We start from the raw sequence: 15,000 nt of genomic DNA on the forward strand, positions 1-15,000 counted from the left end.
TATCGGGCCCACAGGATGACGATGGATGAACAGACTGTTCTTCCAGTTGATCAGAATCCAGATCCATCACTGAGTCTTCTCCGTCTCCAGACACAGACTGCACTTGAGTACCAGGTGTGAACAGGGTCTAAACATCAGGGTTCCTACATGAAACAAATACGTGACCAGAGGAAGATTCGGTGTCACGTCTCCACTGTGTCTGACTGAAACTTCAGAGTCTGTTTGACACCATGTTAACTTTGCCACAGTTGTTGTGCGTTTCGACACGTATAAAGATCTGAGAATGACTGAAGTCCCTGTAGATAAACATCCAGAGTGGCGTAGGAACCCTGAGAGCTGCTGTAGGAAGGGTTGTTTGGTCCAGCTCAGCTCGGCGCTGAGGCGTCGTCACTGACGTCCTTCAGTGATTCCGCGAGTTGAAGAATCCCACGCTGGTCGGCGACTCCTTCACCGTCACCGTGATGAAGTTGGCTGTGACGTCGGTGACGAACACGTGCTCCAGGAGGCTCCGGGCCGGCCGCCAGTCCGTTTCCGTGTCAGACTCCGTGGCGTCGTTGCCGAGGCTGGGCCTGCTGTTGTTTGGGTACAGGGCGGCGCCGTGCTCTGACTCGCTGCTGCTGCTCTCGTCAGAGTCGCCGGTGCTGAGCTCGTTCAGACTCCGGCTCTGAGAGCTGAGCCCGTGTTTCCTCTCCTCGTGCCTCCCGCCGGACAACATCTCCTTCCTGTCCTCTCTGAACCTCCCCTGCTCTCCGGCGCCTCCTGCTGCCACGCCGGGGCGCTGCCCCCCCGCTGATGTTCTTGTCTCTTTCATGATCCCCATCGCTCCTTTGACCACGATGCTGCCGCCGCTCCTTAGGCTCGACCTGGACGCTACTGCTCCGCCGCCACTCGTGTTGCTGCCACCTGGTGGCTTGCTGACGCTCTGCAGGTTGAGCGCTCGGAGGCTGAGAGCCTGACTGGCTCGGTCTCGAGGCGTCGGTGAGGACGATGGTTTGGAGAGGTTCTGCTGCTTGTGTTGACTCAACCCGGCCTGACCTCCGACACCTTCCTGCCTCCGCGGGCCCAGCGGGGAGCGCTGGACTGTCTGACCTCCCCCGAAGCCACCGTGCAGACCCAACGACCCCGAACCTCCGCCCTGTTTCAGAGGAGACACCTTGAAGCCGTCTCCTCTGCTGCTGCCGCTCTCTGAGATGGAGCGTTTCAGCTCGGACACAGAGTTCTTACTTTGAGGGGACGGACCGGTTTTGTTGTAGGAGGAGGAGCCGGAGGACGGAGACATGGAGCGACTGGTCCAGATGCAGCTGAGGGATCCGGACTTGGAGGCGGCTGTCTGGGAGAAGGAGCTGGTGGAGGTCTGGGAGGCGGAGGCAGCCTCGTCTCTGCAGCTCCTGCTCAGCCCGGTGTAGGTGAAGCTGGCCGGCTGCAGAGGTTTCTTCACCCCGGGCCGAGGCTCCTCCCTGGGCTGTCTGAGCACCTGGTGGTGGCGAGGAGGTGGTGGAGGAGGAGGAGGAGGAGGAGGTGGAGGAGGAGAAGGTGGAGGAGGTCTGCTCTTCGCCTGTCTTAAAGCCCTCAGGTCAGGGTGGAGCGGCTTCCTCCCGCGCTTCTTCTTGCGTGGAGGATCTGGTTTGGCCAGCACCATCTGAGGCCTCTTCTGGGGAACCGGGTGGACCCGAGGGCCGGGCTTCGCCTTCTTTGAGTGATCTTCATCCTCTGAGGAAGAGGAGGAGGGGGACGATGAGAGGCCGGAGGAAGAGGAGGACGAGGAGCGGCTGTCTTTTGTAGCAGCAGGAGCAGGCGGCTAAAAAGATGAAGAACAAAATGAAGTGAGATGAGATTCATCGATCAGTCGTCACCACCTCTGACGTCATGAATTTTCTGGTTTCTTTCCTCCGTGACAGGAAACTGAAGGTCTTTGTAGACAAGACCAAACATTTGTGTCTCAACATTTTCACAGTTTTCAAACAACAGTGGAAAGAAGAGTTACCAGAATCTTCCGCGGTCGTCCTCGCGGCCTCTTCCCTTTCTTCTGGAACAGAAGCTCCCTCTCCTGCTCTCTGAGAAACGAACACAAACCTTCACATTGATCATCAGTTCGTTCTCTGCAGTCGTTTCAATGACAAAAGCTGCTCAGTCGTTTCTGTCTTTAAACGAATACAAGGAACTTTTAGCAGGTTATGAAACGCACCTCTTGTGAAACGCTGCCAGCAGCCTCGGGTCCAGGATGTTCTCCTCGGGCTCCCAGCTGTTGTGCCTGAAAACATCAGAAACTGTTTGAGCATTTTGACAGAAGGTTCATGAAATCTTTCATTTTTGTAGTTTGAGTTTTGTGGCTCAGCGTCAGTTTCAGACCACAACACTGATCTGTCATCATGTTGTAAAGTTCAGCAGAAGCAGCAGCGGCGTGATCATCACGTTTACGTTTACTGATTAATGAGTCCAATTAATCAGGAACTATTTTGCTGCAGCTATCGATTATTTTCTCGATGAATCGATGTTTGGTCTAAAAAATGTCATAAAATGTCGTCTTCAAATGTCTCGTTTTGTCCTATTGATTATCGAAGGAGCCTGTGAGTAATTTAATAGCTGACAACCAATTGATTTCTTGTTGCAGCAGGAAACATAATTATAGTAATGAAAACAGTTTTTAAAGGAAATGAAAAGGGTTAAATTATTGGAAGAAGTGCTGGTCAGTCCAGACGCTGAGTGACATCATTATTAACAGGTTATTGTCCCGTCAGTCGTCTCATCGAGAAAAATCACTCAGAAAACACGTCAATGCTCAAAACACCTCGTTGAGAGAAAGCAGGAAATATTCACACTTCAGACCGAGTTTCACCTGTTCGTCTTATTCTGACACTGTCACTTTCTTCTTTAAAAATGTACTTATTCAAAATAAGTTGCCTTTAGTTTAATTAATGACAACTAACAGATTAATCGTACAGTTATAATAATGAAACTATGAGCTGGATTTCTCTGTTTCATACGACGAGTATTCAGTTTCGAACAGCTGGTGGGACAAAACAAGACGTCTGAAGAGACTTTGTGATGAGTATTTTTATCATTTATTGACTTTTAATAGACTAATCAATTAACTGACGATGAACGTAATCACTGCAACAGCTCTGATGTACATCATGTAGGATAAACCCTGAATCCAGAGACACAGATGCTGTGTGTTTACTGTGTGATCGTGCAGGTTCAGGGTAAATGTGCAGGTGTGTAGATAACACGGGTGTGTAGGTAACACATGTGTGTAGGTAACACAGGTGTGTAGGTAACACGGGTGTGTAGGTAACACGGGTGTGTAGGTAACACAGGTGTGTAGGTAACACGGGTGTGTAGGTAACACAGGTGTGTAGGTAACTGAGTGTTGGTGGCTGCAGCTGATCAGAGAGCTGCAGCTGCTCTGTAGCATCAGCTGCTTTCTGTTAAACGGCTGAGAGGCGCAGAAATGGCTGCTGCAGCCCGGTTAGCCTGTGTGTCCATCAGCCAGTGTGTTGGCCAGAGATCTGCGGGTGTTTCCTCCTGTGCGGAGCTCACACCGTCCCGAGCGGGACAGGAAACACCGCAGCTCACACCCGCATTGTTTGGAGCCGTTTATCAGCTCTGTGTGTGTCGTTAGCCGCGGCGGCTAGCGCAGGAGGCTAGCTAGCTACTTACTTAGACGACCACCCTCTCCACTTCACCAGATACTCAAACTTGCCCTGTGGAAGAGACACACAATGTCAGGGAGACGTGAACACAACCGTCCGGACCGGAGCCGAGTCCCCGCGGAGCCGCTGGCCGGGTTTTCTTACCTTTCTCGGCCGTTTGCTGAGGATGCATTCCGCATCAAATACCTGGCCGACCGTGACCCCCTCCATTACTACAGCGGCAGCCCCTCACAACGAGCAGCCAGCGCGCTTTTGACCCCGCACGGCCACCGTAGAGCCGTCTGTAGCACACTGATCAGCTCTACTAAACACATTATGACACAAATAAACACAATACGGCTGTTAAAACGGTAATTAATAATCAGATATCATAATTACACAGCTTATTATAACTATACTATAAGAGCCACTGTAGTCCCAGTTGGTTCCACTCACGTATTAATGAATTCAAGACAAAATTAAATAAACAATAATTTCTCTGTGAAATAAATATTTAAATAACCAGTTGGTCATCTATATTAAGACTTTCTTAGCACCAGTTTAAGTAAACAAAACAGATGAAACCTAAGTCTTGAGGAAGAAAATATATCCAAAAATATGAGATTCAAAATAAATAAATTATAAAATGCAAAATCAAAATTATAATCATAAGTAATTATGAGATATGAGGAGAAAAAAAAGCCAAAGTTATAATATGAAAATCAAAATTCTGGAGGAAAAAGTTATAATTATGAGATCAAAAAGCCAAAGATTGTAGAAGGAAAACCAAAGTAATGAAAATAGTAATAACTATTACAGCGAAAAGCCCAAATTATAAAATAAACTGTCAAAGTTTTTAGTTAAAAAAAAGAAATCCTGAACTCTCATGACTTTTATCACATAATAATGACGACATATTGTTTCTCATCAACTTTAGTTTTCATCATTATTTTTTTTTCTGTAATTGGCGGAATTGGGCTTCCGTACTTACTGCAGTCCTGAACAGTGGTGGAATATCAGCAGTACAATTTTGAGGTACTTGTACTTCACATGAGTATGTTTTCTTTTCTTCCTCTCCTGCACCACAGAGGGAAACACATCCCCACGTGTACTTCATACCTGTGATTACTGTGTGGTCACCGGCAGTGTGTGTGTGTGTGTGTGTGTGTGTGTGTGTGTGTGTACAGTGAGCAGGATTTATATTTATTAAACATTATTATGACAACGTGTTCTGTTCACTCTGCAGCGGAACCTTCAGGCTCGTGTTTGAAGGGGAGCTAGTTCTGTGTTGCACAAGTGTTATGTACGTTTCCGCTGAGTATGTTTGGTAATGTGCGTCTGTGGCGGTGAATGACAGCAGAGCTCATCGTCGAAGGTATCAGTGAATTAAAGATTATTAAAGTAATTAAATTAAAGTGTGTTTGTAGCGAAGGCAGCGGCTCTGTTAGCATGTTAGCTGCTGCGGAGCTAACATGCTAACAGCCGGTGACTCCTCAGACTGTAGGTCAGAGAGAGACGCTACCTACACGGTGACTGTTAGCCTGTTGTGCTAACTTCAACTACTTATTACATCAACATCAGTAAAGCTGAAGCTAAACTTTAATGTCAGTTTGCTCCGATAACAGTTCAGTGCTTTATTTCATGGTTAAAATCTCGCACAAGACTGTTAAAAAAGCGAGAAATTGTGAGTTTGACTGTTTTAGCACACTTATATACATTAAGTCTTGTGACAGGAGACATTAGAGTCTTCACTGTTCTCCTGAGTCACCTGCCGAAATCAAGAGTAACTTTTCATCAAGCTGGGGAAACTATTACAGTTGTTTTACAACAGCTGTATATGCAAGTAAGCAGGGTGGCGTTAAAATGTGACCTTTTTGAATGGAGTTTGGTTTGGTGCTCGTACAGAACATCGTGTTCTGGTAAGGTTATTTGGAGCATATAGTAGAAAGTCTTGATGGCAGAGCTGAAAAGAGCCAATGAGTTGATAATTCGTTGATCAACAGATAATTAATCATAACAGTTCTGATAATTAATTATTTAAAGACAAAATAAATATTTGATGCTTAACACAATGTGCTGCTCTTGTTTGAACATTGTGATGGACGTTTCCACCTGTTGCTGCTGTTTTATAGAACAAAGTTACTGAAGATTAATCGATGGATCGGTTATTAGTGACAAACAAAAATCTACTTGTAGTTATTAAATCACTTCTAACGGCCTTTGTTGATCTTTTCTATGTTTTGTGTTGTGATGAAGTGTCTCTGGCTGACTGCTGCTGTTTGACCTCCTTCCAGGTGAGTTTCCCTCTGCTGACTCAGCTCCAGGTGTGCAGCCATGCTGCTCCCCGTCCTGGTGCGTCAGTCCCTCTGCTGCCCTCACGCGCTGTTAACACGATGTGTCCGGAAGCTCCGCTGCGACGCTCCGAGGACGCTGCACTCTCAGGCTGAGCGCTTCCTGCAGCGGAGGCTTCCCCTGCGTTCCCACGCTCAGAGCCGAGGCGTCAAGAGCCGGAACAGGAAGTCCAAGAACCAAGAGGAGGAGTGGAAGAACAAGAACAAGACGGTGCTGACGTACATCGCCGCCGCCGGGGTGGGGATGATCGGCCTGTCGTATGCTGCGGTGCCGCTCTACAGGCTCTACTGTCAGGTGAGGGAGAGAACCCAACTTCCTGTTCCTGAGGAGATGTTTTTAAAGGATTAGTTCAGCCAAAAATGTAAATCCAGCCATCATCTCCTCCTGATGATATAAAGTCAGGCTCAGCCATCGTCTCCTCCTGATGATATAAAGTCAGGCTCAGTCATCTCCTCCTGATGATATAAAGTCAGGCTCAGCCATCGTCTCCTCCTGATGATATAAAGTCAGGTGAAGTCTCGTAGTCCACAGAACATTTCTGGAGCTTCACAGTAAAACAGAGTTGCAGCGTTCTGCTGAACACCTGAAGCAGCTGGAGATGATTTAAACATCAGATGTCTCCATGCAGCTCGTCTGCTGTGATCACAGTCTTTCATCTCTGGTTGAACTGTTCCTTTAATCCAGCAGGTGTGACAGCTGTTTGTGTTTCTTGTCTGTCAGGCGTCGGGGCTCGGCGGCATGGCGGTGGCCGGCCACGACGCAGAGCAGGTGGAGACGATGGAGCCGGTGAAGGAACGCGTCATCAAGATCACCTTCAACGCAGATCGACACGCGAGCATGCAGTGGAACTTCAGACCTCAGCAGACGGAGATCTTTGTAAGACCGACGTCCTCGTCAATGAGCTCATCGCAGACATTTCATGTTCCTCTGTCAGATCTCTCTCTGAATGTAATCATAAAAGTTTAGAGTGTCGTTGAACAGGACCGCAGCCCTGTTCTGGTCCTGATTCAGGTCTGGAACCAGTTAAAACCAGACGTTTGAGATGATCATGTGTTGTTGTGCAGGTGGTTCCAGGTGAGACGGCGCTGGCTTTCTACAGAGCAAAGAACCCCACAGATAAAGCAATCACTGGCATCTCCACCTACAACGTGGTTCCCTTCGAGGCGGGACAGTACTTCAACAAGATCCAGGTAGTACGAGAGGTTCTGAGAAAAGCAGCTTTCTTCCCCTCTGGTTCACCTCGATGATGAATGTGTGTCGTCTCTCTGCAGTGTTTCTGCTTCGAGGAGCAGCGTCTGAACCCTCACGAGGAGGTCGACATGCCCGTCTTCTTCTACATCGACCCGGAGTTCGACGAGGACCCCAGGATGGCCCGAGTGGACACCATCACTCTGTCCTACACCTTCTTCGAGGCCAAGGAGGGTCAGAAACTACCTCTGCCCGGATACAGCTACAACTGATCCATCCACGGCTGCGGCACCGAGAGGACAGGACAAACCCTGAACCAGAACCTGCTTCAGGTTCACATCTCGGTCCACTGATCCAAGACTCTCTTCTGTAACAGTGAAGCATGTAGCTCCACATAAACAGCAGCTTCTCATAGAGCGAGGTCGAACAGACCTCAGTGCAGCGTCCCTGAGAATTAAAGTGTAAATAATCCAAGACATTTGTTCTGTACGGCTGCGATCCATTATTATTATTATTGTTCTGCATCGATCGATTAATGTTTAAAACGTCTCAGCGCAGAGATTTTCAGTTCAGTGTCACAGACGAGGAAAGAAACCGGAAAACATTCACATGAAACGACTTCTGCTCATCAGCACACGTTGAATCACAGACACCAACAGCTCCGGTTTGTTCCTGAAGGTTTTTACATTCACAGCCTCATTTAAACATTTAATTCATAACCACATGAAGAGAATCTGTCGACAGCTGATATCCAAACGTCTCCTCCTCATGTGATGATCAACACAAGAAGTTTCTTTATCTGTTAATGTTCTCCTGCAGTGTCTCCTGTTTACCTGATAATTACAATAGTTTAAAATTAATTTCATATTTGGCAACAAATCAACAAATCGTTGCAGCTTCATGTTTGAGAAAAACAGTCAAAGACTTGATGGTGAAGAGACGTCAGACATCAGTGAAGTCACAGGTTTCACTACAAAGCAGCTTATTAACAGATATTAATGAAATATAATGAAAAATTATGTGTGAAGGACGACCCTGCGGTCCAGATACAAGTCGGACTCAGTACGTCTCAAACTGCTCATCCTGGAAAACCTGGAGTTCTTTAATGCAGCTTTCCAGGTCATTGAATGTTCTAGAAACACAACAACAAATCAAAAAGTCTTGAAATCATCAGAATATTAGAATCTGATCATTATTTTGACTCTAAAAAGACCGAATGAAGAGAGAAACACTGGATCAGTTCTTTCACTCCTCCTCGGGTCGACGTGACGGGTCAGCACTTCAGGAACTGTTGAACTGTCGACGTTGTGACATCAGAACTGAAGAGTCGAGCTGCAGCTCAGAGACTCACGACTGTTTTAGTTTTGAGAGACTTGATATGAATCATTATTACAGCAGATGATTGTTGACTGAATCCAAGTTCTGCCTCACTGAGCTACAGACCAGAGAGCAGTTTAACTGTGATGAGACGTCCATGTTGTTTTATTGTTGGTGTTAAATAACTTTATTTAAAGTTGTTGTGTCGTGTTCATTTTGTTTCTGTCTCTGTTGTTTGTCACGTATCGTTTTAACTTCTCCAACCTTTTGGATCCAGTTTTATTTGGTCGTGTTTCCGTCGGCTGCTCATCAGGACGCGTCTGTTTTCTCAGTTCGTTAGTTAAAAATAACGACGGCTGAAACAGGAAACACTTCGTCCTGCACAACCCAACACATTATTTAGTTGTTTTGTTTTGTTTCCTTTTTTTAATGATGATCTGCCTCGTGTCGGTCACCAGGTGGCAGCACAGGAGACGCTGAGGAACATCTGAAGCCTTCTTCATGTGTCAGTGTAGAAAATGGAGATTCAGAAGTCTCAGCTTCATGTTCGACAGGAAGTAGAAACACATTAAAGGAGCAGTCTGTAGTGTTAATGAGCAGAGAACGATCTCCACTGACTGAACAAGCAAACTGACCTTAAAGGACAAAAACACAGTGTATACTGTTTTACTGTGGCGGACCCTGCCACCTTTTATCTTCAGACTGTTCTGGAGCTTATTTTCCTCTGAGAGCAGCTGGTTTATTCACTGATGGAGATGGTTTGTATGATTACCTCATTACTAGTTTAAATATTATAATTCTGACTTTGAAGTTCTTCTATAAAACTACATACTGCTCCTTTAATGGGTTTAAGGCGGATTAAAGATCTAAACTTATTTTAGACTTTTATTTTTTAAATGAGATGTAATGGCAACATAGATGCGCTGTCAGGCCTTTATTTTGTAAGTTTAGAGAGGAAGTACTTTGTGACGTCACGCGGACAGCCAATCAAACGCCTCCTCTCGTGTGTTGACGGACGTCTCCAGCGTCAGGTCTGGGCTCGAGGTTGCCCTAGCAACTCAAAGGATGGACCAATCAGACGGAGGCAGGCACTACATCCCCATCCGCCGAGCAGGAGGCGGAGCAGGGAGGCCAGAGAGCCGCCGGGTCCTCCTCGGTCCAGAGTCCAGGAGCCGAACCGAACCGACTGTGGAGGATTTTCAGCTTCGTGCGTAAAAAGCGCGGCGCGTCCTGAGCGCGCGGATGGCACAGAGGACTCACTGACCCGTCCTCCGGTGGTGTCGGCGGGTCACGCGGGGCACTTGTAGCTCCTCTGGACACAATCCGAACCGGTGACCGAACTGAGTCCCCGAGAGTCCCCGCCGTGGATCGTGGAGGGACCGGAACCGTCGCGGGTTGATTTCCTCTCCTCGCCTCTCTCCCGTCTTGGAGCGGAGGAGGTTCTGGCTCTGCGCTGCCGAGTCTCATCTCATGATGGGTCACGGCAGCTGAGGATGAGCCGCAGAAGCAGCCCGGCCAGGGCGCACGACTTCCTGCTCAAGTTCCTGCTGGTGGGGGACAGCGACGTCGGGAAGGGCGAGATTCTGGCGAGCCTGCAGGACGGAGCGACCGAGTCCCCGTACGGGTACAACACGGGTGAGTGAGCGAGCCGGCACCGGGCCGGACGGCACAGGGTGGAGAGGTCAGTTATTTATCTGAAACACACCTGTCAGGTGATTTTTGGAGGTTTTACGCGCACGGATTTCCTGTTTTTACGCGCGGCGGACAGCTGTGGATCAAACCGAGCCAGAGGTCCGAACAACAGGAGACACTTCTGTATGTTCTGCTCCACCACAGCTCAGAGGCAGCTTCAGTACCGCAGCTTCTGTACCACAGCTTCAGTACCACAGCTTAGTACTACAGCTTCAGTACTACAGCTTCAGTACTACAGCTTCAGTACCGCAGCTTCTGTACCGCAGCTTAGTACTACAGCTTAGTACTACAGCTTCAGTACTGCAGCTTAGTACTACAGCTTCAGTACTACAGCTTAGTACTACAGCTTAGTACTACAGCTTCAGTACTGCAGCTTCAGTACTACAGCTTCAGTACCGCAGCTTCTGTACTGCAGCTTAGTACTACAGCTTCTGTACTACAGCTTCTGTACTACAGCTTCAGTACTGCAGCTTCTGTACTACAGCTTAGTACTACAGCTTAGTACTACAGCTTCTGTACTGCAGCTTAGTACTACAGCTTCTGTACTACAGCTTCAGTACTACAGCTTCTGTACTACAGCTTCAGTACTGCAGCTTAGTACTACAGCTTCAGTACTGCAGCTTCTGTACTACAGCTTCAGTACTACAGCTTCTGTACTACAGCTTCAGTACTGCAGTTTAGTACTACAGCTTCTGTACTACAGCTTAGTACTACAGCTTCTGTACTACAGCTTCAGTACTGCAGCTTAGTACTACAGCCTCAGTACTGCAGCTTCAGTACTGCAGCTTCAGTACTACAGCCTCAGTACTGCAGCTTCAGTACTACAGCCTCAGTACTGCAGCTTCTGTACTACAGCTTCAGTACTACAGCTTCTGTACTACAGCTTAGTACTACAGCTTAGTACTACAGCTTCTGTACTGCAGCTTAGTACTACAGCTTCTGTACTACAGCTTCAGTACTACAGCTTCTGTACTACAGCTTCAGTACTGCAGCTTCTGTACTACAGCTTCAGTACTACAGCTTCTGTACTACAGCTTCAGTACTGCAGTTTAGTACTACAGCTTCTGTACTACAGCTTAGTACTACAGCTTCTGTACTACAGCTTCAGTACTGCAGCTTAGTACTACAGCCTCAGTACTGCAGCTTCAGTACTACAGCTTCTGTACTACAGCCTCAGTACTACAGCCTCAGTACTGCAGCTTCTGTACTACAGCCTCAGTACTACAGCCTCAGTACCACAGCTTAGTACTACAGCTTCAGACAAGAAAACACAGAATGATGTTTCAGTTCATAACTGAAGTGATCAATACTTTAAAATCAAAGATTTGTTCTCCTCCATTGATCATCTGGCGGCTCCTCAGAAGCATCCGGGGACCCGTTGGACCAGAAGTTCATTAGTCGATTAAAAGGAAGTTATTGCCACTGTTAATAATCGATACATCGTTTGAGTTGTTTCCAGCTTGTTTCTGACAGCAAACGTCTGAAGAGTCACTTTGTGAAACTGTGACCGGCTTTTTAACTTTATGAACTAAACGATTCGTCAATTAACTGAAATCAATCAATCAGCTGATAAACCACCACATTCACATGGCGGCCATTTTCCTCTGACGTCACGCTGGAATGCTGGGATAATGCTAGCGTTAGCTATGAAGTGGTTAAATGCTAATGTTAGCTGTTGTCTAGTGGAAGCTAACAGTTTTTATCAAATGTCGTTTTAGTGAGAAATATGCCGAGACGTCGTCCATCTTTTCACTTCCCAGCTGATCAGAAAGAAGAAAACAATATCTGATAACCTGTTAGCTAACGTTAGCATTCACCGCTCTCTAGCTAACGTTACGTCCTGTGTGTTTCACTTCCAGGTGTAAATACATGTGTTTTTATACTTAAGAATGAATTCACGCCTCTCTGACTGTATCTGTATCAAACATTAACTTTAGCTAGGAAGTGTTTGAATGTTAACTATAGCTGTTGTCTTGCGGAAGCTAACAGGATTTATAAAACCTGTTAACGTTAGCTAACAGGTTATCAGAAATGTTGTTTCCATTGTTTTCTCAGTTGCTGATCAGCTGGGAAGTGACAGCAGCTAACGTTAGCATTCAACCACTTCCTCACTCATGTTATGGTTTGACACGTTTCATAAAATGATAGAAGCATAAATTAATTCTCAAATATCAACAAACATTTATTTAAACCTGGAAGTGAAACACACAGGATGTAACGTAGGCTAGAGAGTGGGCGAATGCTAACGTTAGCTGTGTGTGTGTGTGTGTGTTTGGCTGTGTGTGTGTTTGGCTGTGTGTGTGTGTTTGTGTGTGTGTGTGTGTGTGTGTGTGTTTGGCTGTGTTGTGTGTGTGTGTGTGCGTGTGTGTTTGTGTGTGTGTGTGTGTGTGTGTGTTTGGCTGTGTTGTGTGTGTGTGTGTGTGTGTTTGTGTGTTTGGTTGTGTGTGTGTGTGTGTGTGTGTGTGTGTGTGTGTTTGGCTGTGTGTGTGTTTGTGTGTTTGGCTGTGTGTGTGTGTGTGTGTGTGTTTGGCTGTGTGTGTTTGGTTGTGTGTGTGTGTTTCTGTGTTTGTGTGTTTGGTTGTGTGTGTGTGTGTTTCTGTGTTTCTGTGTTTGTGTGTTTGGTTGTGTGTGTGTGTGTGTGTGTGTGTGTTTGTGTGTTTGGCTGTGTGTGTGTGTTTGTGTGTGTTTGTGTGTTTGGTTGTGTGTGTGTGTTTGGCTGTGTGTGTGTGTGTGTGTGTGTGTGTGTGTGTGTGTGTGTGTGTGTGGCTGTGACTCACTCACACACTGCAGGAGGCCCTCCAGGACGAGTCGGCGCTCTCGGCTCTTCACTCACACGGATGATGATGTAATTGCACTCCGGCGGCCATGTTGGAGGTCTGCAGCTACAGGCCGACTGTGACTTGGTTCACTCACACTCACCTTCTTCTGTCAGAGACTTTAATTATCTTAAAATAATTCTCAGTTGCATCAAAGAAAAATGTGTTTCTGTTAAAATAACATTTTCAATTTGTATATTAAAACCTGAAAAAAGTGTTTTTTCAGTCTGTGGCTTAAAAACCGGAACAGACTCTGTGAATATAAGAGCTGCAGCGATGACGTCTGTTTGTAGCTAACTGAAGTTAGCATCACCCTGGTTCCTCTGGGGGATCATTGAACTGGATTTTGGATTATTACAGAAAATAATCTGAATCCATTAGCAACTGAGCTAACACGCATCAAGACTGTTAACGCAGACACGGCTAGCCTGGATGCTGCATCATGATGTCGGAATGTAACATGTTGTTATTTCAGCCGCCTGAGTTTGGACTCAGTTGCTTGACTGTCGCCTGCTTCATTTATTTGCAGTGCTTCTGTATGTTCACATGTTTGCCTTCATGTTCAGGACCGTGGCTTCTCGGGAGGTTGTGGGGTTTGGATGGTCCTCAACCAGCCGGTGACAACACAGTGTGGCTGTTGAGCTCCTCTGATGGAAACCCAGAGCGGCCTTCATGTCTGCTGTTTCTGGGTCGTCTCCCTTAATAGGAGGGATGATGGGAGAAGGAGACGTAGCTGTGGTCGGCTGCGTCCCTCCGGAGAGGTTTTGCGGTGAAAATGCGGGACGACGGCAGGTCTACTGGATCAGGACCAACACAGCGGAGGCTGCAGGCATCCCGACACGGGCTCCAGTCCTCAGCCGAGTCCAGAGAGGAGCTGCTTTCACAGGCTCGATGCCAAAACCACATGGGGAAGCCTCGATCACTGCTCCGACAACACGCCGACATGAGCTCACAAGATGCACACAAACACTTTGTTTTATGGACTTTATGAGCTGCAAACAGAACAAATGTTTACAACGTCCGTGAGACGCTCTGTGCCATGTGTGTGTGTGTGTGTGTGTGTGTGTGTGTGTGTGTGTGTGTGTGGTGCCAGGAGAGGCTGACTCACTCTGGATGTGTGATCCACTCGTACAGATCAGGTGACCTCGGTGAGCAACATGAAAAACAGAGATGTTATTTTTTCTGTATTTCACTTCAGTCGCAGCTGTTTCTGTTCTGTCCACGTCTTACATGGCACAGAGCTAACGTAACATTAGCTACGCTGAGCTAATGCTAACGTAACATTAGCTACGCTGAACTAACGACTTGTAAACATCAGTTTACTGAACAAACTGAGGTGAGAAGTAAAAAAATATTAAAAAGTCAAAAATTATCTTATAACGTCTTCAACCCTTTTCTCATAAATATGTGACGATTTCAACTTTAATCGCATTATTCTAATTTACCATGGAAATATACATACAGTATATATAACAAAGTATATATAACATAAAGTATATATAACACAGTATATATAACATACAGTGTATATAACACAGTATATATAACATACAGTATATATAACATACAGTGTATATAACACAGTATATATAACATACAGTATATATAGCACAGTATATATAACATACAGTGTATATAACACAGTATATATAACATACAGTATATATAACATACAGTGTATATAACACAGTATATATAACATACAGTATATATAACATACAGTATATATAACACAGTATATATAACATACAGTATATATAACACAGTATATATAACATACAGTGTATATAACACAGTACATATAACATACAGTATATATAACACAGTATATATAACATACAGTATATATAACACAGTATATATAACATACAGTGTATATAACACAGTATATATAACATACAGTATATATAACATACAGTGTATATAACACAGTATATATAACATACAGTATATATAACACAGTATATATAACATACAGTGTATATAACACAGTATATATAACA

At 45.8% G+C, this 15,000-nt stretch overlaps 3 protein-coding genes across 5 annotated transcripts in view; 2 read left to right on the plus strand and 1 right to left on the minus strand.

The window, feature by feature from the left end:
• Window positions 1-3,932, minus strand: part of LOC311250925 (chromobox protein homolog 2-like) — a 5,769-nt gene extending 1,837 nt beyond the window's left edge. The window contains exons 1-5 of the mRNA XM_084343079.1: window positions 3,798-3,932; window positions 3,661-3,704; window positions 2,186-2,251; window positions 1,985-2,054; window positions 1-1,798 (exon numbers count right to left, since the gene is read on the minus strand). The exon at window positions 1-1,798 is cut by the window's left edge and continues 1,837 nt beyond it. Of these exons, the coding sequence (XP_084199205.1) occupies window positions 401-1,798; window positions 1,985-2,054; window positions 2,186-2,251; window positions 3,661-3,704; window positions 3,798-3,863 (1,644 nt within the window). The 5' untranslated portion in view covers window positions 3,864-3,932 and the 3' untranslated portion in view covers window positions 1-400. The remainder of the gene's footprint in view (window positions 1,799-1,984; window positions 2,055-2,185; window positions 2,252-3,660; window positions 3,705-3,797) is intronic.
• Window positions 3,933-4,897: 965 nt separating this feature from the next.
• cox11 (cytochrome c oxidase assembly homolog 11 (yeast)) lies at window positions 4,898-8,685 on the plus strand. The gene is made up of 5 exons (XM_084342349.1): window positions 4,898-5,007; window positions 5,927-6,278; window positions 6,705-6,860; window positions 7,049-7,174; window positions 7,256-8,685. Exons 2-5 carry the CDS (start codon window positions 5,967-5,969, stop codon window positions 7,442-7,444), a joined length of 783 nt encoding a protein of 260 aa, XP_084198475.1. The 5' UTR covers window positions 4,898-5,007; window positions 5,927-5,966; the 3' UTR covers window positions 7,445-8,685.
• Window positions 8,686-9,546: 861 nt separating this feature from the next.
• rab40b (RAB40B, member RAS oncogene family) overlaps window positions 9,547-15,000 on the plus strand; it is a 20,152-nt gene continuing 14,698 nt past the window's right edge. For 2 of the 3 annotated variants that reach the window (XM_084342969.1, XM_084342970.1), the window contains exon 1: window positions 9,547-10,124. In XM_084342969.1, coding sequence (XP_084199095.1) covers window positions 9,983-10,124 — 142 coding nt within the window. In that variant the 5' untranslated portion in view covers window positions 9,547-9,982. Of the gene's footprint in view, window positions 10,125-12,972; window positions 13,109-15,000 lie in introns of those variants that run through there. The other variant, XM_084342971.1, reaches the window with a different exon arrangement.

Source organism: Pagrus pagrus (genome assembly GCF_965226575.1).
Source record: "Pagrus pagrus genome assembly, chromosome: 21".
NCBI classification, from domain to species: domain Eukaryota; kingdom Metazoa; phylum Chordata; class Actinopteri; order Spariformes; family Sparidae; genus Pagrus; species Pagrus pagrus.

Excerpts from the sequence above, each read along its gene's own strand:
- cox11 (XM_084342349.1), top strand. The coding sequence starts at position 5,967 with ATGCTGCTCCCCGTCCTGGTGCGTCAGTCCCTCTGCTGCCCTCACGCG. Across the intron at positions 6,861-7,048 it reads CTCAGCAGACGGAGATCTTT|GTGGTTCCAGGTGAGACGGC; the intron begins GTAAGACCGACG and ends GTTGTTGTGCAG. Across the intron at positions 7,175-7,255 it reads AGTACTTCAACAAGATCCAG|TGTTTCTGCTTCGAGGAGCA; the intron begins GTAGTACGAGAG and ends GTCTCTCTGCAG.